The following is a 25135-nucleotide window of genomic DNA, read 5'->3' as shown; positions in this document are numbered from 1 at the left end:
GGTCTGACAATACAATGTTATGTCAAAAAACAATACTAAAAACTGTTGTACAAATATCCCTTTTGTCCGATATAATTTATATACTTTTAATTATGTGAACACAACATAATTATTTGCTTAGAAACCCTTTTTTGAGACTTATTCCCTTCATTAAACGCATTCATCAAAGTTGTAAAATCACTAGTAAACATTTATTGAAAACAGCTCTACCTTTCTTTAGCCTCGTTAAAGAGTGTATTCAATTTGAAAACAAAATGTAAGGACAAGAACACAAATTGTCCGTTTGTTACCTGGACAGATGGTAAACAAAGGGGTGGGGGTATGGGTAGCATTCAACGTGCTTCTCTAACATTGTTGGTGCTTTAATATTGTTGACTCTCTTGGCCTCAACAAAGTTATTAGGCACCTGCTCATGACGTCCACTTATAGAATAGACGTTCCATAAGGTCCAATGTAATAAAAATTACAATTAGCTACTCAATCTTTGATACTAAGGTGTTATAAACATATAATTATAGATGATTCAATTTTAACAGCAGCATTTCAATCCATTCTTAATATATTTAGAAAAGTATTCATATGACATAAAACCAAAACATACAGCTAATGAACCCCAAATGATGTCAGTAAAGTAACGCACAACACTTTTATCCATGTAAACAATGAACAATTACTCAATTGGAGTTGCGTGCCATGGTGTTGCACCGCTCACAACCTGCCAAAGTAAAAGTAAAAAACATTCAAACTAAATAATATTCAAACTATAAAAAGAAATACAAGATAAAAATGAAACACAACTGAAAATACTTGGAATCACATTGAAAATAAGTTAATCAATAAGTATTTATCGATGTCCCATGTCCATAACACCAGGGCGCGTAACCTTTTTCTTTGGCTCCTTCATTTGTGGTCAATCATGTTAGTTTTTCAGATCTACTTCTCAGATGTATCTCTGTGATTTAGACTCAGAGTTTGTGTTGCGTCGTGTCTGTGATTGATTGATCGATTGTGAATGATCGATTGAGCAACTGCTTCATTTCATTCGACCCACTGAGTGACGAGGTGTCTTCAAGCGCTGGCCTTCCCCATCTGAGTGTAGGATTACAATGAAACGCGCTTGTTCATCATAAGAAGCCGTTGTTAAAAGCCCAATGAATACAGAATCATGGAGTCCTCGTTCTCTGCATCACACGCTGGTTTCTTGTGAGTAACGAATTTATTCAGAAGCTTTATTTCAGCTGGTCCACTGTGTGCGCACGGTGGCCGTTCCCCCGCTAGAACCAAGAGGAGGTTCTCCTATGCAGCCGTTGATTGTGATTGGTTGGGTCTGGCTCTGACTGAAAGAGAGGGTTTTTCCACACACAGTCACTTTATTGCACAGTCTCACAGTAAATAGTTTTTAACCTGAACCTGTTCCTGTACCTGTACCTGTATTTTATGTTAATAGACTACTTTCCTTTTTTCTTTATTTTCATCACTACTGTGTGTATATTACCATTGCCCTGTTTTATACGAATGGCATTATACTAATGTTATACTGCACATTGATGATAAAACACTTTGACGTTGACAGCTCATTTAGTCCTAAACCCACATACATATTTTTTGGTCTTCTTGACAAATAGCTGTGCCTTTACCGGTACCTGCTTTCTGGGGAGGGATGAAGACTGTGATAAGGGTCTGCTGTGGACTGGGTCTGGAGCACTTGGCATCCAGGTGAGGAAGAGGTCTCAAGGGACGGGGATCCATGCAAGCATTCTGGGGAGAAGACTGACGCAGCCTCCAGCTCACCTGCATGGTGGAATCATTCATAATCAATCGTTAATCATCAATCGTCGAGATTAGAAATTGCATCTCCCACCATACATTCAGCCACCGTCTTAAGGACTGGCTTTTAAGCAAGAATCAAGAATAGGAACACCTTTGATGGTATTTAAGCTGAGTGCATGTTGGTCTGTTGCTATGTATTGTTGTAGCTCTCCTGTCTGGTGGTTTATATTAATGGCTGTATGGTTATATGTTTTAATGGAGTCTATTGGCATCATGTTATACGGTTGTTATCTGTTGGTGTGTATTCTTTAATATGTTTTTACTGTGCCTAGCTTAACATCTTGTGTTAGCCTGCTGGCTAACACATTTACAGAAATGTAGATTAATGTGCACTGTCCTTTAACTAAATAAATGAAATGAAAATGAAATTAATCACAGATCATTTGCGTTACTTTATTGCCTTGGTAGTTCCTGATATTGTCAAGAAAACAGCGTTGGTGGTGAACCAGATACTGGTTAGGATGAGACTCACATATTGAGAGGGCACTTTTAGATGTGGTCATCTGGGGTTGGTTCTGGTCGGTGAAGGGAGTCCAGTGTAGGAACTGGTGCTTGAGCCACGTGGCACGGTCCTCCTCGAACATCATTCGCTGCCAATACCACGACAAATATATGAAAAGGATTAATTATACAAAGAGATACAGACACAACAAATCAGGTTGGTATATGGAGAAATTGTGGAACTATGGATAAAACAATTTGTTTTGAGTTTGCATCCAGCAACAATGCTGAATCAAAGGCATGTTGATTCATGAAAGTCTGCCTAAAGGAGCATGACATTCCCACTTTGTAAGAATCTCTTCTTTTAACAATGACAACAACAACAATAACCAACTCCCTTTCCCGCCAAAAGCGCACTGAGGTTATTTGTTCTTTGTGGTTTTTTCGCTCCCACCTCGTGGCTCAACCGTATGGCCGCCTCCGTGAAGGTCCTCCTCTCCTTCTCAAAGTGGGTCCTCTGTTCCTCCAGAGCCCTCCAGTCTTCCCCCAGCCTCCCCCTCTCCCCCGGCCTCCCTCCCCCCCCCTGCATGTGGCCGCCGGGGGGTAGCGAGGCCGCCTCCTCCTCCTCACACGGGGAAGTCAGGCGCTGCTGTTAGGCCGAGGGAAACAGGGAACCGTGAGCGATCACTGATGGAAGGAGCAACTGAAGCTCATTGATATCAGCACAAGTTACACTTCCAATTGGGAGTCGTCCGAAGTGATGCCGTCAGCTGCTGTTGTTAGGCCAAAGAAAGAAAATTATGCAGGAACTGGAACTTATATAAAGGGTATATAAAGGGGACTTTAAAATCGGCCCAGGTTATGTAAAAAGAAATTGGTAAACCTAGGTTGAAGCTACAACCCAAACCACTAAAGCCCGCTAGCGAGGGAACTTGTGCAGTGCAGAGGATTAATACTAGTTTTTAGCTTTTTAATACTGATGCAATTATATATTTCAAGTATTTTCAATATTGTTTTTTATGATTCAGAAACCGTTGCAAGAGAACGATGATCCTTAAAAAACCCACACAGACATAAATGTTTCGTTACTAATCCGTAGCAAACTAGCAGTGAATGAAGATGTTCAGACCTGCAGTAGCTGCTGCTGGCTGTGAATGAAGTCTTTGCACTGCTGGATCTCCAGCTTCAGCCGCTCCATCTCCTGCCCATGGGTCTCCAGAGGGACGGCATGAGGCCCGGAACCCTCCCCAGCCTGCACCAAAGACGCTGTGCCACCACACAAGACCACAGCAACCCTTGAGTTTCATTCACTCAGGCTTTGAATGGTCTGAACCGATTCAACTATATTTTTTCATTAAAACATATTTTTTGGTTAAATATAACTCTCTTTTCACAATGGCATTCACATATATTTTTTTATATACCATCTGAATATACCATTAAAGTTAATAAAACTTAATAATAACAATTAGAGCTCTCTGCTTATCTTTAGCTGTTCAAAGTAGCACTTAAATCAGTTAAACATGAACATGAAACCATGGGAAGTGCTCTATACACACATCATGGGTAAAAGCATTCTTATATTAAGTACATTGTATATTGATATATATATATATATCCAGCAATGTCTAGCATTGCTACCAGTAGCTATATGGACGTCACTGTTATGATTTACTCTTAATCATTTAGGTTTCAATAAGCAAAGATTGAGTTGTCTTCACAGAAAGGTACAACTTCCCCAGTGACATGATGTCCATGAGGTCCACTACCTTGGCTGTCCAGTCTCTCCATGTGGCTCTTGAGTTTCCTCCACTTCAGGCGAATACTGTTGGTCAGCTTCTCCCTGGCGTCCACGCAAGACCCCTCCACCTCCTCTTTACTGGACTCAAACACTTCCTCCTCGTCCTCAGAGTCTGCCTGTACAGTGTAGAAGATATCACGATATTGTGTAATGACACTGGTGTATTTCACCGCATTTTAGGACCACACAAGCAGCTAGCCCATCATAAAGAATCTGATAATCTCATCCAGCAACCAATCCGACAGATTTTCTTTTACATTTTAACATGAGCCTGGTGAACCAAAGGCCTCAACATTACTCCCCGACCTGTGTTTGCGGGTCCCTAGGCCTGGCGGGCTTGGTGCCCCGCAGCAGAGAGACCATGTCCCTCTTCATCTGCTGCAGGACCTTCCGCTGCTCCGAGTTCTCCAGCACCAGCTCCCTCTGGCGGGCGTCGTAGTCGCTCAGCAGGGTGCGGTACATCTCCCCTTCGTGCCTACGGGACGATCGTCCACACATACACGCGGCCATGTAGAGTTCAGTAGCAGCGGGTTGTTAGCGGTTAGCTTTACAGCACACACAGAGTACTGGTTGTGTCTTGACCGATGATGAAAGTATTTGGTGTTTTACTGGTCGGTTGAGGATTATAATACAAGGCAATTGTTATTGGTCAGTTCATAAAGAAACCTGGTTCTTCTGTTGTGAATTTTGACATCCGCACTTTAATAAAGTTCTGCCTCATAACAGTATGCATCCAGATTCTATAATCATGGTAATAATAATGATGTAATAATATAATATTATATCCTCCATATCCTCTTCAGCTCATTGAGTTCTAGGTGTTCCAGGTGGGAGTTCTACAGAACATACCTGGCCTCTGTCCTCACAGTTTTCCACAGGCTCCGTTTCCCGTCAGCGCGATCAACGTAATTTAACACTTCCATTGCTGCCAGTAAAAAAATACAAGAAAAAATATATAAATTTCAGAATATAAAGAAATAAACCATAATTGTAGTGTATGACATCATCATAGATTAACTGTAATGTGTATAAATGAGAAGCTAATATACAAAGGCAACACAATAAACATTTGAGACCTTGTTTCTTCTCCTTTTTGTCGACCAGGAGCTGATTCAAGCGTTCCTTCATTTTGCCAAACTCTCGCTCCTTCCTCTTCATGTCATGATTGTACTGACTTGCCCGACTAGCAATTATGTTTTGTAGTCTTTGGACCTGACAAAACACAACACACACTGGTGAAGTCAACATACTTTCCCCCAGAGAAGCAGATCTGGTTTCACAATACAGACTTGCCATCAAGGTAAATATGACATCATCTGTACCTCTTCTTTTTCATTTTTGAGGCAACTCTGTAAGTTCTTCACTTTAAGTTGCAGCTGACGCTCTTTCTCAAGCAGAGATGTGTTTTCTCTTTTAGAAAGTTCCAGCTGGCCCTGTAGGACAATATACAGCAGAAATACAAGAATCAAAACAGGCCACAACTAAGCAATTACAATTGTGTAATGTTGTCTGAGTTCAATATTTACGAATATTTACTTTTCGATCTGTCGTACGAAAAGATGTTTCAACTAAGCCTGTATGTATCGGTGTGCACTTCTCATCGGTGTGCACTTAGTTAGCCCTAGTGAATGTTGAGGCTTAAATCAAACACACACTCATTTCTGGCCAGTAGGAGCCTATACGTCCCAAGCACACACACTGTTGTTTTACGGTTTTCGTTTGTGTGTGCACAACTGCGGTTCTAGGGCAAGGGGAGGGCTTTCCCGTCACCTTAAGGCGGGTGTTGCTGAGCTGCAGGAGCTCTGCGCTGCTGGCCGAACGTAGCCGCTCCACCTCCATGTCGTCCAGGGCTCGCTGGCCCTGACGGTGCAGCTGGATCAGCTCGTACAGGCCGTTGAGCACCGCCACCGCGTTGAGCTCCGCGGGCCCGTCGGCCTGGGTCCACACGGCGCGCAGGCCCAGAGACGACACCTCCTGGGGAACGGGCACGAGAGACGAGAGGGAGAGGGAGGCACATGTGACGATACGGATCCACAGGGCGTGTTTCTTTTCGGACACACCCTTTGCGCCAGTTGGGTCATTTAAGCTGCATGCTTGATCCGTCTGTTTCAAGGCTTTTACCCCCTGGGGTAGCTGGGAATAAGTGATAAGTTGATACCCGTGGTCGCCCATGAATGACTGTGTCTTAGAATCCAAGCTCACTTGAAATGCTGTGTTATTTTTCCACACTCCTTAGTAGCACCAAAGAGCAATAGACGTACATTCAATGTTCACCATAATACAGCCGATCCACACACAGCACACCTAGATTCAGAGTGCTGTAATCATAGCATGTTGGTTGACAACTTCTGCCTCTGTGCTGTTCAGCGCACACCTCAGCTTCAGAACACACGTTGAGGTTGCACGCACCTGATTGATGTACGAGCGACATTCTAGGACGTTGTCCTCCGTGCAGAACGAGGTGAGTACGAAGGGGCTTCTGTGCCCAGACAGAGGGGGAGCCTCTGATTGGCTGAAATGGCCCAGGGGAGACATCCTATATACGACAGTGCTGCCGGCAGTGTTCTGGAGTTCTGCACGTACAAAGAAAGAAAGGGAAAAAAAGAGCTTTGTCAGAGTTCAGGGTCTCAGTTCACGGGATTGGCATTCATGTAACACAGTTTGAATGGCCTGAGAACAGTATGAGTTACAATACAACAGTTGATGTATTTTGGCCTTGAGCAACAAGCACTACAAGTCCATACTGCCTATATTAATCAAGGTTAATCCGGGTGAGTACTTGTACAATAAACACAAACATGTCTTTGTTTTACTTCTTACTAAAATGTAACAATTATGTAATTTGGAACTTTGGAGTTTTTCTAAAAAGTACTACTAACCCTAACCCTATTGTAACACACACAGATTGATATGAACACTTAACAGTGCAACTGTCAGTAACAAGACTCATGCATCATCCTCTATCACATTCAGAAACACTAGGCCTACTGCAAATCTACAACAAATAGGGCACTTTTCCCAGTGAGACACCTGGAAGGTCACACTCACCGAGGGCCGACTCTGGCATTGTGGTCCGAGGCTCCCTGGAGTCTGTGTATCTGGCTCATCCACTACACCCCAGATCTGCCTACATACGCACACACACGAGGATCCTGAAATAGACGCTTCAGATTAGGCTGAGTGGAGCACCGTCTGGATTATGCACAAGGTCAGAGAGTGAGCTGGGCCAAGCACAATGCAAACCCAGATTCTGGGTCTGTTTATTGTCCTGTTGGTTGTGTGTGTCACATGAAAATGTAATTGAATTAAATGAATAGTAACTGAGTTGAATCGAACTGAACTGAACATACACTAGAGACACCATTATCCAAATGAAGTACATAAACGTAGTTCCTCACTCATTTGGGATCACCAACTCATTAACTCTTAATAAATATTAATGAATAACTCTCTAATAAATTTGATGGCCCAGGCTTGATTATGCATTCCGCCTTTTTTTCTGATAGACGTTGAACTTTATTTCAGAGATGTCTTGCATTGTTCCCATAGAGATAAGCGTGTCTGGTTGGAGGTATGGCACCAGGAGAACAGCTTATCTCCCATAGTACGCTGAATAAAAACTATCCTCAAGGCAACTGTTGTAAACAAGTTGCATATTTTACAAATATATACATTGAGGCACAGAACACATCAAGAATACATCAATAATATAATTTATCCATTTGTAATAGTTTTGTTGTAGGATTCTGTATCCCAAGATCAGATTCTAAAGATGCAGTCAGGTAAATGTATGTTATACATTCGTTATAGTAGCCTAGTAATAATAGCACAATTTGTCACACAATAGATGTGTTCAGTAGGTACAGTGGTGGAGGTGAGGGCCTACACTCGGTAATTCTACCTGCCAGATGGCAAGCCCAAGTCACGAAGCTTAACGAGAAGTGAGCTACTTAATGGCCTATTTAATCTACGTATTTAAGTATTTAATTAATTGATTTGAAGTCCACCACGTGTACACGTCGCATATGAGTCAGGCATTCGTGACATACGCCCTCTGCGATCATTGAAGTCTGAAGTATCAAACCTGATAGTGAGCATTAAGAAATACTACTGCATAAGTCCTTAGAGATAGGGGGCGAGTAAGTGATCCCATTGATTGGATCCCGTTTACCCAGCATAGATCAGCTGAGTAATGTTACCAAGAGTGACATTTTACATTTAAGTCGCATGTTATTAGTCATATTGGAGCATATCAGAGCACTTGCAGCTCGGTGGTCAAAGCGCAACCCCTCGCAGCGGACGTGTACCACAAATCCACCTAACAGCTAAAAAAAAAAAGGCAAGATAAAGAATGACTCCACGCCAGTAATATTGAGCGAGACCCCATGAGGAACAGAGACGGGGTTACTTACGTGTGGTGACCAACTATTATTTTCCTGCTGTCTCGAACCATATTCCATGCACTGTCCCGACCTCCGACGCCGCCCCTGAAGAACGCCGTCACTCCAAACACTACGGTAACTCGTTGTCTAGCAACCAAACGCTGCTTTGTTTTGATTGGGTCTCGTCTAGGATTTGCTTCCGGTAAATTTGCGCAACATTTCAACTCCCTCCAACCTCCCTGTGTGGGGGTTAAGTAAGTAGTGGAGGGTATTTATTTTATTTTCGAAATAAAATAGTTGAATTTACGAAGTTTTTATACATTTATCAGCCAGGTATTTTTTTTATTCAGCCCTTTGCCACCCAATACGAAACGCGATGTTCCTCAGTGTTGACTGTCAACAAGATCTGAGTCGGTACCCCCATTTAAATCCCAGCCTTGCTGTATGTAGGCCAGCTAGATGCTATTCCAAGAATTCTGACGTAAAAAGTGAAACAATAAGCACATTGGACAAAAATTGCAATCGCACTCGTGGATACGATGAAACCCAACCTGACATAAGAAGCAGTTAAACGTCTACTGTCAGTGTCAGCGATGTTGATGTATGCCATTCATTGAAGGCTTATCACGACTGTAACAGTGTTCTCAGATGTTGGGGAGCAATTGGATGTGCTCGAGTGAGCGGAGCGATAATACCAAGGTTCCTTATAAATAGCCTCATTCCCTGTTGCCCAGAGATGAGTTTTTACCTACCTCCAGATAAGGAGGTAGGTGATACATGGTGGGTGATGGTATATGTTGCCTGTATGCACTTCCTTGTTGTTTTCATTTTGCTTATTTGATTTATGTGTGAAGCAAATGTAAACCTACTTTCTGCGTCTCAAGCCATTTATTACAACAGGCTAAGTAATAGGACACAAACATAACAATCATTATACGGTTGCAAAAGATGAGAAAAAATCTACTTATTTCTGAGTATTCCCAAATTATTTCCATGACAATGCATCACATGTAGCTATTCCAAGACAACCTCCACCGGGGAAAAATAAAAAAATAAAAAAAATAAAGAACGGTTACTACTGTAGTTACATCATAAAGGCAAGACGAGCATCCAGTCTGTAACTCTTCACTACCAGCTGCATTTGGGGCCTTATGACCAATCCTCAAACACAAATTCCTCCTTCAGATGATTGATTGAAAAAATAAGTGAAAAATAAATAAAAAATAAGTAATAATCAAATTGTATGAGAAGGTGTCATCATGACGCTACAGAATAGCTAAAACCAAAAGTTGCTTTAACAATCTATGCACACATTATCTGTTTACTATTTCAGAATTAACATGAGCAAGCAAATCTATGTAAAAAAAATAATAAGATTCTTGGTGGTTGCATCTGTCTATATGCAGTTAATGACACAGTTACATTAAAAAATTCTAACATGATTTACTACCCAACCAACATTGATTTGTCAATACTTAATATATTTTTCATATAGTATCCAAATAAATCAAAATAAAAAATATGGTATGTAATGCAGAAATAAAGTGCTTATGGTAAAATCTGCAACATACACGTTGTGTACACATACACATTGTGTACACATTGTTTTCACTTTAGAGCCTTGTCCCGTCAACTGCCTCCCTAACTTTTGTGTCCTTAAAACTGTACTTAAAAAAATAATAAACCTCAACTATGTCCACAAGCCTCTCAAAGCATTGAAACAAACAATAAATTAACCAAAGGTGTATAATAGAGCAGTGTGGTTCTGGAAGTGAAAATCCCATTCATATTCTGCATAGAGGTTTTGATTATTAGCTATAATGTTGTAACCCAGCAAAGTATACGTACCACGAGCCGTTATATTGCGAAATGAAGGTATATGCTCCTGTATAAGCCACAAGTTAAAGGAAAGTTAAGAAAATATATGTATTTGCGATGTAATTTAAAGCATGACGATACCCACAATTCCCAAGTGTAACACAACGTCTTTGATTAGTGGAGCTCTCTGTTACCATGGAAATGTTTACCACACCCGCGAAAGTTGTGGATAACTGCTGCCACTCAACTCGATTTTCAACCATGATTTCCCTTAGATTAGTGGAAAGTTAGAGTTGTTGTGAGAGCTGTAGAGGAAATTAGCTATTAATGTTGAAAAATATGTTGAATATATGATAAAAATAAAAAAAATAAAAAATATGACATCGCAATAGCAGTGCTATTTAGTAATTTGGGTAGTATAAAAGCTAAGAATACATAATGTTGAATGAATACAACATTTATTTTTGGCCCCGAACAAATAATTTAATGGTCATGACTAACCTGACGGATGATTGGTTAGGCCTTAAACTCTTTATATAACGATTTTCTGAAAAGGCAATGGAGAAAATGAATGGGAAATTTTACTTCCGGAACCAGAGTTGTTCAAAAAGGGGGCGGTCACTGTTCCGCCACCGCTCTATTGGAAATGTAATCTTAGGTCCCTGCCCCTCAAATACTTAACCACGGCCCTGGTTTTATACTTCTACTCCACTACATCTTAGAGGCAATTATTGTACGTTTTATATATTTCATATTTAAATGTTGCTATTAATAGGCTTCTACTTTTAAGAGACGTTTTGTTTGTAACACTGGATTTGTTACTGTTGTGCAAAAGAAAATCGGATATTTGTGACGTGATTTAACCGTACGTAACACAAAAGATCTAACATGTCCCTGTGTGTATTTGTGTTATGCTGGGCCAGCAAGCTAGTTGCTAACTGGCACCGGGACCTCTTGCAGTTCAGTGTTGGAGCCTCTGAGCAGGGCGTCTTTGGGCTCGTTTGTTCTTGATTGGAGCCACCAAGTCGTCATCTCCCCTTTACCCTGTGTGGAATCCATGCAAATGAGCATACGTTTGGTTGACTGGCTTTATTTTTGTGTCACTTCAACAATGTCCACTTTTACAATGTCATTATTTCACAACCTGTAGTTTTCGGCCCCCATATGTCTCAACTGTGTGTGTGTGTGTGTGTGTGTGTGTGTGTGTGTGTGTGTGTGTGTGTGTGTGTGTCTCTTTATTTTTGTTGTCTATGTTCTTGACAGCACATTCCTTTCCATATGCAAAGATACGATGATGTTTTCTCAGAATTGTATCGCAATGTTAACCTTAATTACCCGCGTGGCTAGCCACAAAACATTAAAGGGAATCCTGCACCGTAATTTCCTTTATGCATGGCAGTGCAAAGCAGCTGTCGTCAAACCATTAATTAAAGGGCAGTGCCTGGGAGCATGTGTGCTGCCCCATCCCTTGGGAATACAGAATATCCCCCTTCATGTATTGGCCGCACCCGAACAAACAGATCTATAAGGCCGCCGTGCTCACATAATGCCCTACAGCCAAACAGAGTGAATTCGGGACACACCCATATCGGACGTCTCTTAATGGTTCTAATTTCAGGGATTGGGTTTCCTTCAATCTTTTCAAAATCTGTCTTTCAAAAGACCTGCGGTTTCAAACTGGATCTTGGGATGGCCAACCGATAACGTTTCAACTAATAAGTAAGTCCAGCTGTTCCCCCTGGCTTTAGATGACTGCCACTGTGTACAAGGCAAATCAGAATCAAACACTGAGCTTGGTTAGTAGGGGGTTGTTAGCCGCGGTGCTCTAACGTTGTTTGCCTCCCAACTAAAATGTTCTTGTTTCAAACCCATGGTCCATCGTCCTCTCTCTCAGTAAGTAAGTAAATAAGTAAGTAATACGTTATTTATATAGCACCTTTTATACGAGAATTGCAGCTCAAAGTGCTTTCAATAAGATGCCTGACTACTGCTTGCTCAATAATGCATCAAAAATGCATTTAAACATGTTTTTTTTAAATAAATATAGACAATATAGAACTAATAATAACAGATATAGACGAGCTGTTTTGTGCTGTACTGGTGTGTTTGATGTAACTGAAGAGGGCGGCGGCCCCCATTATAAAATAACCTTCCAGAAGGCTGCCTTCTGAATAATGAAGAGTTTGTTTCCCCCCCATGGGACCTGAACCATTGCTTACCTTGACGACAAGCGGGCCTCTGCACATCAGAACGTAGCCTCCCAGTGTGTGCAGCAGGTCAGCTGTGGTCCCACTCACCTGGATCTTTAGAGCTGTGTATGCACACATGCAGTGAGTTAGTACTGAATGTAGATACTAATTCATACTCACCAACAAACAAGTCAAAACAGCAATAAACATAGAGGGTTATTTACTTTTGATGTAATTATTTTTATATTTGCTGATTCAGAAACTCAGTCAGTGGGGCATAAATTAATTCAGAAAAATCTTGATCTTGAACTGTGCTGCTGCATTCAATTCATTCAGAATAACACTTTAGAATGAGAATCGAGAATGTGGCAGAGCAGAGGATTAATTACTTAGACACAGAACGTTGATCCCTTGACCAAAAGGTCCACAGTGGGTTGCCCATTAGCAAACACAAAGAGAAGCCAGCTGGACGCAATAGTAGCAGTGGCAACACATGGCAAAAATGAAGTACATCTTTTGTAAAATCCCATCTACAATGACCTGTCTACTTAACGGTAGGGATACCAAATTGTAAAAGAAACACTGTGGTTTCTGTGAAAATCTGTCTTATTATTATTAATTTGAGCCCCCTGGAATTGCGACCAGTGTAAAACACATAAGTACATATTCCATGTGCAATACCTTCGCTGGTAGACTCCATGCGTGAGGCTGTGTTCACTGTGTCTCCAAACAGGCAGTAGCGGGGCATTTTGGTGCCAACCACACCAGCCACAACAGGACCTGTCAGAAACCACACACACACACCCACACACAAACACACCATAATTTCTATCATAAAAATCTTAAGATGAATACATTGAAAATTAAAGTGATATCCAGTCATTCCTTTTCAGTTGACTCTTCAGTGATGCCAACAAGATGTGAGTCAGCAGCGCCCCACAGAGGATGGAAAGAGTAGTGCGAGGTAACAGACCGTGAAAGGGGACATATTATACCACCAGGTGTGAGTGATTAGCCGTTACAAGCCATTTTGAAAATCAGCCGCTTCTGACACCTTTAAGTTGTGTGTCAACCGCCCAGCACTCATGTGAGCCTGGCCTGACTCTCTTGAACCTCCAGCTTCCCGGGCGCGGCCCAGCAGCCCACCTGAGTGAATGCCGGCTCGTATCCTGAGCTGGGTGGTGGGCTTGTGCGGGATCTTGAAGGCGTGGCAGACGTTGACCAGATCCAGAGCCATGCTCGCTATCTCCCCCGCGTGGTTGATGCCGTTTTCGTTCGGCACCCCGGAGACCACCATGTCTGCGGGGGGGGGGGGGGGGGGGGTCAGAGAGGTCGGCGTCGATTAGCGTGGAGGACCATGGATGAACCCATTGTCTGATTCAGTTTGAGCAGACGAATAGAAACGTATCAGTGACGTACAAGCGTCTCCGATGGTCTCCACTTTGTAGACGTCGTAGTTGTCGATGATGTCATCGAAGGTGGTGTAGAGCTGGTTGAGGAAGTCCACCACCTGGTGGGGCGTGCTGGCGCCAGACAGCTGGGTGAAGCCTACGATGTCACTGTCAGGGAAGCAGGAAGCGTTGGTTTATTCCTCTGGTATCGCCGCTGGTGATACCACTGAGGAAGCAGCGACTGCAAAACTTCTGCTTTCAAACGGGACCACAGTGTATTGTAGAACGCAAAAATAGATTGGAGTAGATTAATGTTTGTTAAATAGATCCCTCAAATTCTACCACCTGGTTTAAGACCCACTAATTGAAAATGTGTGACACTTATAAACTATATCATGAAAAAAAGTAAATGACAATACAAGGAAAGAGATATAGAAGTAGACACCTGAAATAAACAGTAGCTTTGGAGTAACTCTGTGCCTCTGCGGTCCGTCCCTGCCGGAGGTCATCGGCCACTGGCTTTGGTAACATGCCTGAAATGTATTTGGAGTCAACAACAACACATAGTGTCTAGTGTTTTGTACTTCACAACCTGAGCTATTACACTTCTTTGCCACTAGTTGGCACTGTTTGGTTGATCAAAAGGTCAATAACAATTACAACAATCATTTTTGGAAAATATATATTTTCTACTGTCCTATTTTTTAAATGTTATTATTTTTCCAATGAATATCTTAATGGCAGGCTTAAAGATCAAAGTACTGTAAACTGAATACTATAATGTTATTTGAGTGTGGTTCATTCTATGCAACTGTTATATATTGTATTTAACCATATTCTATACTACACTGTGGTTGTGCTATAACTTACTGTATAGCAAGCGGTCAGTCTTCTGTTTCTCTTGAAGAAGATCCTGAGTCCTCTCAGCCACGATGGCCTCCAGATGCTTGCTGTACTTCTCCATCTGGGGGTGTTAAAAATCCTTATCATCGCCTGTTATTTGAAAACAACTGCTTGATTACAGGCCAACTCAGATGTACATTAAATACACAGTAGTATAAGTAGGCCTCAGTAAATTGTTGAAATGTTAAGTCTTACTGCATGCATTCAAAATAATTCTGATATTTATGAAAGCTAATTGTCAATAAAGAATTACAGCAAATATTTATACATTATATATTTGTATGAAATGCGCCTTACTTGCATTTGCCCAGTATGTGTTTATTCAAACTCTTATTTTGAAAGCCTTTGTGTCTGGCTGCAAGTGCAGGTTATTATCTGTTGTTAATCAGTGGTAATGACTATAAAGTAGCTAATAGCAGGTCATTACCAGATTCATCATCATGTCGACAGGGCTGACTTTGTGGGGGTTCATCTTGTCCAGCATCTTCTTCACCTGCTCAAATGTGGGCCTCAAGGTGAGGTTATCGGACCAGCACTTCTTGATGAGCTACAGAACATACAAAGAAACAAATAGCACATAGAAAGAAAGAAACAGCCGACTTTGGTCAACTGAGGGCTTTACTTTTTTATCTCTCCTTATGATCCAGATTTTTTTACAAAATCACAAACCGACCATGGCAAAATAAAACTATTGTCTGCTCATCTCTTTATATGGCCTCAACGTTATGGATGTATCATTCTTCACATCATCCCATTATCTTTCAACTCCAAGCATTTCACTGTTAACTGCCCGAGGCTCTCCCCGATGCCTTTGTGCCAGTGGTTCATCATGTCAATGCGCCGCACCTCGCAGTAGTCCTCTCTGTTGGGACAGTCCGTGTCCGCCTTGCCGGCCTTCAGCTCTGGCAGTGGGGGGCGCCACATGATGTCCATCTTCTCCCCCTCGCCTTGCTCCTGCTCCTGTCAGAGGAGAAGTCTGTCAGAGAGCACCGACCACAGCGGCAGCCAGCGGGCTGCAATCCACTGAGAGGTCAGACGTAATTTCGATTCCTCTTATCTTGTCTTGTCTTGTCTTATTTGGCACATATTTCGGAATTGACAATAAAGCTGACTATGAATTTGACTCTGACTTTGAGGTCCCGCCATACTCACTGAGAGGAGGTCCGAGCGCGTCGCTATCTCCACGAGGATCATAGAGTAGCTGAGAGGGAAGAGACGTAGGATGGCTGTTTTAGCTTCCAGCATTCCAGCAACCAGTTAGCCCTTAATATGCCGTTTAGGTTCAACACCACGCAACCCTTATGTGTGCACCTCTTGTCAATGACAATGACCTTTGAAGGAATAATCCCAGCAATATGTATATTTGTATTTTAACTTCTCTTGTTTGATATGCAGTGTTTGTTTTTTTTGACTGAATTTCCATTGGCTTGTGGAGTGTGTTTTGTTGACAGAGTGTTAAGCAGCCTCAAGGTCAGTGGTACGCATTAGGCAGCCCGCGGGCTTTTAATCAAACAAGTACCACCATCTAGTAATAGAGCAACCAGAAAGGCACAAGTTTTAGTGGAGGATTTGCTTTTCATCCCTCCTTGCCGATCTCAAAAAAACTGATTGTATGTCTAGCGTCTCACTAGCCATCGACGAGTCCTGTGATAGAACCAATCTCGAACAGCTTTCTTTCATTTTGTCTTTTCGGGTGGAGTTGCTTTGTTTGATTCCATTACATGGGCACACTACAGGTGAAATTGTTTTTACAGAAGTAACCCAGTATTTTGAGAATAATAATAATAATTGACCCAAACCCAAAAATTATTCTGACAAATGTACCATTCATGACGCGAATGATAAAGTATTTCAAGGAACGCTTTGACAACAACCAACTCTCAAGTGGAATGCTGATACTTCTCTGCCAACCTGGAACTCCGCAAAGTATAGGCTTACTTATTATTGTATCTATTTGTTTACTAAACTTAAATTATTTTCAGTTGAATTATCCTGCTATGGAATACGATCTGATATCCAATATACAAATAATAGTATTATAATACATTTTATGTGTAAATTACTTTTTGTTTGTACAATCTCAAAGCGCATACAGCTGAGTGTATTAACATTTTTTTAAAACAACAATACACAAAACAACAAGAAGACTACGGGAAGGCCTGTCAAGGGGTGAGTTGTAAAGCTGATTGGTTGAGTTGCTCGATGGCCGATGGGGCTGGAGGTTGAGTGGCCCATTGTTTCCAAGGGGATTTTAAAAGTGGCCCACTATGATAACTAATTGGGGACACTTGCTCTAGCCTTAGCCTCTTGGGCTGGGCGGGGCTGTATACCTGGGGTGCATTAAGCAATTAATGCACAGAGGATATAGACCTGCTGATCCTGCAACACTTTGCAAACACTGCCATAAACCGGTTTACACGTCAACCTGTGTCCTGGTGTCGAAGGAACCCAGGCCTCCAATTATAGTATAATTAACCTGTGGATTTCCGACTATACCAACTGTTGAACAATGCATTATTTGTGAGGTGATTCTCCTGTTTCTGACAAATTGGAGCGGTTGGTTGTTCCCACACACCTGTAGACGTCTGCTACCGCAGTGGCGGTGGTGCTGTTTCCCAGCAGCACCTCCGGAGCGCAGTACAGATGGTTGACGTCCCCACAGGGGAAGCCGGAGCTCACTCCCTCAAAGTCCTCCTTCCTGAAGGCCGTGAGGCCATAGTCTGAAACACACAAAGGGAAGGAGATCAGAATCAATGGAAGGTGATGTTTATGTGGGTTAATGATTCATGCGTTTCCAACGGCGCACGGATTCCGTAGACAATGAAAACGACTCAATCATTCAACTTTTTGTGGTGTGGTTTGTTTTGCAGGTTTTTTTTCCTATTGAATTTATTAACAATAGGATTCACTCATATTCGCTCTGACTCATCCGGAAAAATCCAGATTAGATGAATGAGGAATAGACCGCCGACAATAATAAAACCCTTAACACCACTGGTACAGATTGGGACTTTTTGGAGACGTTTATCCACTCGTGGCTACCTGAGATTTTGCACACCCAGCGATCATCGATGACACAGTTCCTGGAGTGCAGGCGCCCGTGGAACATCTTGTGCTGGTGCAGGTAGGCCATGCCGCGGGCGATGTCCGTCGCAAACGAGAGCCTGGAGAGAGAGCGCCAATCAATAACATGACCTGTAGTGTCCCTCTCAAGTGGCCAATCAGCCTCCAGCTGATTGACCCCCCTCAACGGCTCAACCTTGTGGGAAGGGTAACTTAACCTCTACCTGCTCCAGGGAGCTTAGCCACAGGCAGAACCTGATTGGACAGCGATGGTCCAATCACCAGCTGGGGTGGGAACAGGCATAGCTTTTATAGAACCCAAAAAAGGAGCAGGACCATTTGAACGCATGTTAGTTAACCGGCTAATTATTGTGAGGCGTATGGGAGGGATATTTCTGTACCACAATATCACATTGGCTAAAACACCCGTACATCTAATTCATCTCTGCACATACATCATTCCTGTAGGCTCATGGTAATAAAAGCCCTTGGACTCGCTGTGTCCGAGTCTCACCTGAAGCCCCAGTTGATGGGGATATCCCCGTTCAGGAGGACGTCAGACAGGCTTCCCTTGGGACAGTAGTCCGTTATGATGCTGATGTAGGGCACCTCGATCGAGCCTCCGATGAACTTGGACAGATTTGGGTGGTCCAGCTCCCTGGGTATCAACACATTTCAACTGAAAGGTTAATGACAGTTTGCTTTGGAAATCCTAAATGTGTGTATTCATTTAAACCACAGGCTTGTTATTAGTGTACAACTCGATGCTTTTCCACAAACGTCTGTGGTTGCTGATATTAAACTATGTTTAAGATCGTGGAACGCATTTTAAAGGTGACATATTATACCACCAGGTGTGATTAGCCTTCACAAGCCGTTTTGAAAATGCTTCTGACATCACAGGTGGGCGTGTCCACCTAGATGTATGATGGCTAGATGAGCAACGTTTGCTACAGTCCACTGGATAGGCTGGTAGACTGATCTATCCAGCACACATCTAGGCGGACACACCCACCTGTGATGGATTGATTTTCCAAACAGCTTGTAATGGCTTATCACACTCACACCTGGTGTTTAAATAAGTCACCTTTAAGGTAGACAACCAAACATGATAGAGAGTGATTCTCAAACAGCATAGACATCAGAAGCGGGCTTCTGCATACCGGACTTCCTTCACCTCCTTCCTGATGGTCTTGGACAGGGTGAAATGTTTCTTCTGGATGTGTTTCACTGCCACCGTCCGTCCGTCACTGGAAGATAAAACCAAGTGTTTGGATTCATTCAAGTATATCCAAAGGGGTCTTTAAGAATGATTGTAGATTATCAAAATATGATAAATGATGAATTAATCATTTATATAGATGTGAAAATTATTGAATTGTGTCCTAAAATGTATTATTATTAGACTATTATACTATTATTATACTATAATTCAACAAAAAACATTGATGTTGGATGACTTTACCAGAAACACAACCGCCATAACTTCAACTTCCAAGTATTTTCAAAAGAGTCAACGCTAAATGTATTTTGCTGTGTGTTTAGGATTTGCTTTGTTTTTAGGATTTGCTGTGCGTTTAGAAACTGCTTGTATCGGACACAGCCTGTTCCCAACCAATCAGACTCTCATTCTATACTAACCAGTCTCACCTGTCCCTCGTTAGTGTTGACGACCATCGTCTGTATTCCTGGATCACCTCAGGCGGTATTATTATATCCCCAAAAACTGTGTTTACTTTCCCAGCTGTAAAGTTCAGCTTCCTGGTTTTGAATTTGCTAATTTCACCTTCAAGCTGCCATGATGATCTTACAGTATTATTTTGTAATACTTTATATGATCCCACCCGGGGAGCGGCTCCAGGGCTACTGCCTAGCTCAAGGGCACCGGCGGGACCGTGAATCTAACATGGATGACCTTATTTGGTGGAGGAAACCGGAGCACCGCGAGGAAAGCCACCGTGCCGCCGTGCCACAATGAGGGAGCAGGTTGGGGGCTACGGCTTTGCTCTGCATTGACCGTTGGGGTTTGAGGTGATGACTTACTAGATGCCCGGTTGGATGAAGCCCGGCTGGAAGCAGGTATTGACCACGGTGCACACGGTCGTGTCGGTGGTGTGGCTCATGTTGGAGTTACTCTTCCCCTGCTGGAGGCTGGTGGCACTGCAGAAGCCCATGTAACACACCTTACCTGTTGAGGCGAACACGCAATCTTTATAAGGGCAGTACTACACTGAGGACGGCAGTAGAAAAGAATGTATACAAATGTTGCTCATGTCACCAAACATGATGTTCTTGTAGTTGATGATCCAGCTCTCGTCCCAAAACATTTTTTGTTTCTGGTACCAAAGCCACTGTAGGGAAAATGAAAGGCAAAGCACTTATTAGGTTAATTCAGGGAAAATACTTACCATTGACTATACTTAGATTGAGGTATCTGTGTGTGTGTGTGGGGGGGATTTAATCTGAGAATATGTGTAGTTGTATGTCTATGTGTGTGTGTGTATATGCGTGCATGTGCGTGTGTGTGTGTGTGTGTGTGTGCGTGCGTGTGTGTGTGTGTGTGGACCTCACCACTACAGTGAGAATGAAGCCGCTGCAGAAGAGTGCGAGTGGCAAGCCGATGGCCACCTTGATGGTCAGGGACATGGGGCAGATGCCACAGTCTGCCGGGCAGTTCAGACACGTCTCCTCCAGCTCACACACATCGTCTCCACACACTGCAACACGTACACACCGTTACGCACACACACACACACACACATCGTCTCCACACACTGCAACACATACGCACCATTTAACCCACACATATCGTCTTTACACCATCACTCACACACACACATCGTCTCCACACACTGCAACATATACACACCATTTAACACACACATATTGTCTACACACTGTTAAACACACACACACACACACATCGTCTCCACACAAACTGCAACATATACACACCGTTTAACACACACACATAATCTCCACACACACTGCAATACATACATTCTGTTAAACACACACACACATCATCTCCACACCCACTGCACCCACAAGCAACCTTTTTAACCTTATTACATTACTGTTAATCTTTTATTTTCTTAGCTATATTATACCATATACTTTTATTTTGTATGCGATTATTACAAGATATACTTCTTAATTTTGATTTTTGTATGCTATCATCACATGATATACTTCTATACATGTATTTAGTAAGACGGTATTACATTATATATTCTTTTATACTTTCATTAAGTAAGCTTTTGCATTATACGCTTTTATTTTGGTAAGTCGCGCAGTGATAATCCGCCACAAAAACAATAGTCTGATGCATGATAGCCGGGGCGCCGACCTTGGGCGCTGACCACCAGGACTTTGGACTCCAGGGCTGCATGCATCTTCCCTACTTTGATATGAGCGATCACTGAGGTGACTCCCATGTGGATCAGGACCACCTGAAAGACACACCGTACCAAAACACGAGACATGCCTTTACTACTTTAATGTGAATGTAAAAGCAGGATATGTTGATTGACAGAAACGTAATACAACTCATCTGCAGTCCCTGTTCAACCAGTTTGTAATGTTTGTTTTGTTTGCCTACTTCCTTAAAAAGAAAACTTCTCAATAGTACAAAGTCTGTCTTCTTACTAATTGACAATGATACAACACAGCCATACTACTACAACTACAACTACAACTACTACTGAATAATAAAATCCAGAACTTTTTGATGAAAATACATGACACGACAAGGGAATACTTGGGCATGTTACGCCAATGACGTGGCATATTACAAAGTATCGCGCCATCTCCTACAGTCAGGGGTGTGTGGGTTTCAGGTCTATACCAGTACCTTTGAAGTCCAGTCTTTCTGGGACATCTTGCCAGCTTTGGATACGGTGTGGGTCACTATTTTACCGTCGTCAGGGATCCACGGGCCACAGATTCCTCCTTGTTTCTGTAAAGATGTTGGAGCGGTGTGAGTTTGCTGTCCAACTTGATTAGTCACACACCAGTGTTGCTAGTATGAGCGTTAAAGTGTATTTACATTCATAAAGAGTCCAATTCATTTGAGCTATTTACTATTTGTTCAAAATGTTGATTGATTTTCAATTATTTCATAAATCAATCAAATGAAAAGTATGTTTTTGAACTACACTTTGTAAAAGACAGACAAGAAACATAGGGCTCATATGTGAAATATCAGGATAATGTTCCTGAATTTGACTGTTTAAGGGAGGAGGGTAATGAGGAGGATGATGATTAAAAATGAAAAATAAATTATAACAAATAAACACATCAAAAAAGAAAGTAAAATAAAGATAAAGGCAATAACCAAAAGGTGTACTGTAGGCCGCGTAGGGAACCATAGGTTAAGCCAACTCGACGTCGGCGAGGGGGTACGAACCATGAGTCCCAGGGGACAGGAGTGGATGTTGGCGTGGTACACGCAGCAGTTCATCTCGTTGGCGTTGTTCCAGTTGGAAGGACATTCATGGTGATCGCAGAACTGCTTCACCTCCGACGCTTCACTGGCGGGCGGGGGGGGGGGGGGAGCACACGTGAAACGGGTTCAAGAAGACAAAAGACCAGCACGTACGTGACCTGCGATAGGGTACTACACACAATACAAAACACACCGTACTGTTTACAGCTCTCTTTCTTATTTGTTCAGTGTAATATAATGTCCCCAATAATTGTAAAATGACGCTTACTTGTGTTGTATAATAGTGAATTTAACTTTGATTCATTGAACATTTAAGTCGTCATTTTGCATATGGTGTGTGTATGTATGTATGTATGTGTGTGTGTGTGTGTGTGTGTGTGTGTGTGTGTGTGTGTGTGTGTGTGTGTGTGTGTGTGTGTGTGTGTGTGTGTGTGTGTGTGTGTGTGTGTGCATGCGGTGTCGAGGGGCGTTGAGATATTTGAGTGAGCAGCCCGTTAAGTAGCATTCACCTGAAGTGGAAGATCTGGTTCTTGGCTGCGTAGTCGTAGAAGGAATCCGAGGCCGTCACTGTGTAGGTGACGTTAAACTCCTCTCCATTGTACACTTTCTCAGGGGGACGCAACACCCAGGCCATCTCCAGGCCTGGGGAACGCACGTGCACACACACACACACACACACATGTTTAACCTCTAAACAGGAGGTTTTGAAGCCAAACTTCTGTTTATATTCATATTTTATGTCCAAGCAAAAGTATATAGCTACAGGAGGGTGTGCTGTAACTAGGTGTATTTCGATTTCTGTTGCATTATTCTTGGATAAAATGTTTGTCATGTTTGTGTGAATATGTGTATGTATAATGTATATGATCTTGATTCTTGATGGAAGTTTCTCGTAAGCATATTTGGGCTGGGCCTCTATATGCAAGACAATAAATAAAACTAAAACTATCGATTCCCACATGCTTATGGACATGTACAGTATAAATAATAAATAAATAATAACATTTACACATGCATGGTTTATATAACAGTTGTGAGATATTCCCCAAAATTATAAATCACAATGAGTTTTTTTTTAATCAAAGATTGTTTTATATTGTATATTGTTGGCGATAAAGTACTAACTATCCTCTGTAAAAACAACAACCTGTAGCCATCCATTAGCAAGATGCTACTTCATGGGTAGGGCTATGTTTCTGAATACACTGTAGTTGCCATTAAAGCGTCTGCTAAATAACTAAAGTATCCAGAACCTTCTCAATCAGCGTGACCCTTTGAAGATTTTGAGGCTTCTCTGGATCACCAACGTAGACAAAATGTCCTCCTTGTGTAATTATAAGTAGTAGTCATTCATCCATACACCATATGCATATGATAAAACACATGAATAAGCCTAGGAATCAGCTGTTAGGTTTTACCAAGGATAATAAATGAAGACAACAGACATTTACAAAAGAAAGTGGTGAAAGTGTTTGTCTCAACAATTATGCTCAAGCTAATATTTTGTTTAACTATTGACATCTTACCTTGGCAGCTGATCATGTTGAAATCATTTGGGTTGTCCATTGGCCAGCAGTCAAACTCTCTGTTATCCAGGTCATGCCAGCCATGAACTCCCTGCAAGAGGATCCATCAAGTGTCAGCTTTTTACAGTCCGGTTCAAGTATCAAAGTTGTCATGGTAAAGTTGTATAAATCTGCCAAATCTAGTTAAGTAAAATGCCAATCCAATGTCCTTTGGTAGAATCCAATCCGGAACCTTGTTCCTTATCCTCAGAAAAAAAAATCTTGTGGCAATATAGTGTACACAAAATTATTGATCTAACATAAATCCCAACCATATCTAAAATCTCCAAACATCTTTTATAAAAACAAGTCAGAGGTAGCTGGGCAGGCAAGCAGAGTCCATGAACAACATACATTGTCACGTATGAAATGAACACGCAGCAAGAGCCGGGACCACATGTGTTTTTGACAAGAAAACAAAAGCACCAGGGATCCCATGACAATGGCCACACAATGTGAGCGTTATCAATTATCATTGGTTAGTTTAACTGTGTGTAGCACTGTGTTTTACAACAGCAGTGTCCTCATGTCATGATCACTGTACGATTCTTATGGCACGGCAACAGGGCTAATATCAAACTTGCTATAGCTGTCGGGTTGTGGTGGTATTAGTCCACCGTAGCAAAAGACCCCTTTTTAAACCACAAACACACATGATTTTAGGTTACCTACCAGAAAGAGAGAGAGGAGTGAGATTGTCCACAGAGCCATCAGGGACGACAGCGTTACTGGCAGGAACTGAGCTCTAACTTGACTGTACGACAGTGTATCCCACAAAGTGTGAGTGTGTTTCAGGGCTTCTTCTGAGTGAGTGTGTGTTTGTGAGTGTGTGTTTTTTCTGTTTAAGTGTTTGCTTCTCTCTCGGTTTCTGTGCATGTCTGTGTGTTTCTGTGTAAGTGTGTGTGTGTGTGTGTGTGTGTGTGTGTGTGTGTGTGTGTGTGTGTGTGTGTGTGTGTGTGTGTGTGTGTGTGTGTGTGTGTGTGTGAGAGAGAGAGCATCTTCCTGTACCTCTTCTGTTGAAAAGCCTAAATGTCCAATCAGGATAAGAGTCTCTACAATCAGTGCTTATGAATAGACTGGCTCACAAGGTGCTTCTGATCACCTTGACCAACCTATAGGACACAACCCTCCATCCAAAGAACACAACAACAACCCCATCTGAGAGGTGAATAAATAGAAAAGCACACAATCAGGGGCCCGTTTCCAAGAAACAGGTGAGGATATTTTTCTAACTTAAACCAGAACCCTGAATAGTCATGATTTTCTGTCAGAACAACTGATTTCAATTTCAAAGAATGAGTTCAC

General features: G+C 42.1%; 2 protein-coding genes across 3 annotated transcripts; both read right to left on the bottom strand.

The window, feature by feature from the left end:
- Nucleotides 1-216: 216 nt before the first annotated feature.
- LOC311352651 (afadin- and alpha-actinin-binding protein-like) lies at nucleotides 217-8556 on the bottom strand. The gene is made up of 14 exons (XM_084472447.1): nucleotides 8485-8556; nucleotides 7121-7224; nucleotides 6482-6645; nucleotides 5843-6046; nucleotides 5395-5505; nucleotides 5149-5284; nucleotides 4922-4997; nucleotides 4379-4547; nucleotides 4041-4188; nucleotides 3401-3537; nucleotides 2726-2920; nucleotides 2303-2420; nucleotides 1644-1791; nucleotides 217-1337 (listed from the first exon to the last, which is right to left on the bottom strand). Exons 2-14 carry the CDS (start codon nucleotides 7137-7139, stop codon nucleotides 1235-1237), a joined length of 1728 nt encoding a protein of 575 aa, XP_084328573.1. The 5' UTR covers nucleotides 7140-7224; nucleotides 8485-8556; the 3' UTR covers nucleotides 217-1234.
- Nucleotides 8557-9334: 778 nt separating this feature from the next.
- LOC311353335 (atrial natriuretic peptide receptor 2-like) lies at nucleotides 9335-23846 on the bottom strand (the record flags this gene model as incomplete). Of its 2 annotated transcripts, none has more annotated exons than XM_084473212.1 (22): nucleotides 9335-11316; nucleotides 12492-12583; nucleotides 13143-13241; nucleotides 13608-13760; nucleotides 13881-14020; nucleotides 14298-14385; nucleotides 14723-14816; nucleotides 15183-15302; nucleotides 15602-15709; nucleotides 15908-15956; nucleotides 17331-17475; nucleotides 17798-17919; nucleotides 18333-18476; nucleotides 18982-19068; nucleotides 19862-20006; nucleotides 20097-20169; nucleotides 20390-20535; nucleotides 21168-21270; nucleotides 21672-21776; nucleotides 22227-22350; nucleotides 22775-22907; nucleotides 23792-23846. In XM_084473212.1, the coding sequence occupies 22 exons, from the start codon at nucleotides 23829-23831 to the stop codon at nucleotides 11200-11202; spliced, it is 2427 nt and encodes an 808-aa protein (XP_084329338.1). In that variant the 3' UTR covers nucleotides 9335-11199. The 2 variants fall into 2 exon arrangements, with proteins under 2 accessions (XP_084329338.1, XP_084329337.1); XM_084473211.1 differs by having other exon boundaries at nucleotides 15602-15715; nucleotides 23792-23831.
- Between the last annotated feature and the right edge of the window lie 1289 nt (nucleotides 23847-25135).

This window comes from Micromesistius poutassou (assembly GCF_964030765.1).
Source record: "Micromesistius poutassou genome assembly, chromosome: 9".
NCBI lineage: Eukaryota > Metazoa > Chordata > Actinopteri > Gadiformes > Gadidae > Micromesistius > Micromesistius poutassou.
The sequence above is the reverse complement of the archived record's forward strand: the minus strand, read 5'-3'. Positions and strand labels throughout refer to the sequence as shown.

What these genes read in the sequence shown, in the direction of transcription:
- LOC311352651 (XM_084472447.1), bottom strand. An exon ending in GTCGCTCGTACATCAATCAG is followed by an intron (nt 6,047 to 6,481) that starts GTGCGTGCAACC and finishes CCCGTTCCCCAG; the next exon opens with GAGGTGTCGTCTCTGGGCCT. An exon ending in CTAGGGACCCGCAAACACAG is followed by an intron (nt 4,189 to 4,378) that starts GTCGGGGAGTAA and finishes TACACTGTACAG; the next exon opens with GCAGACTCTGAGGACGAGGA.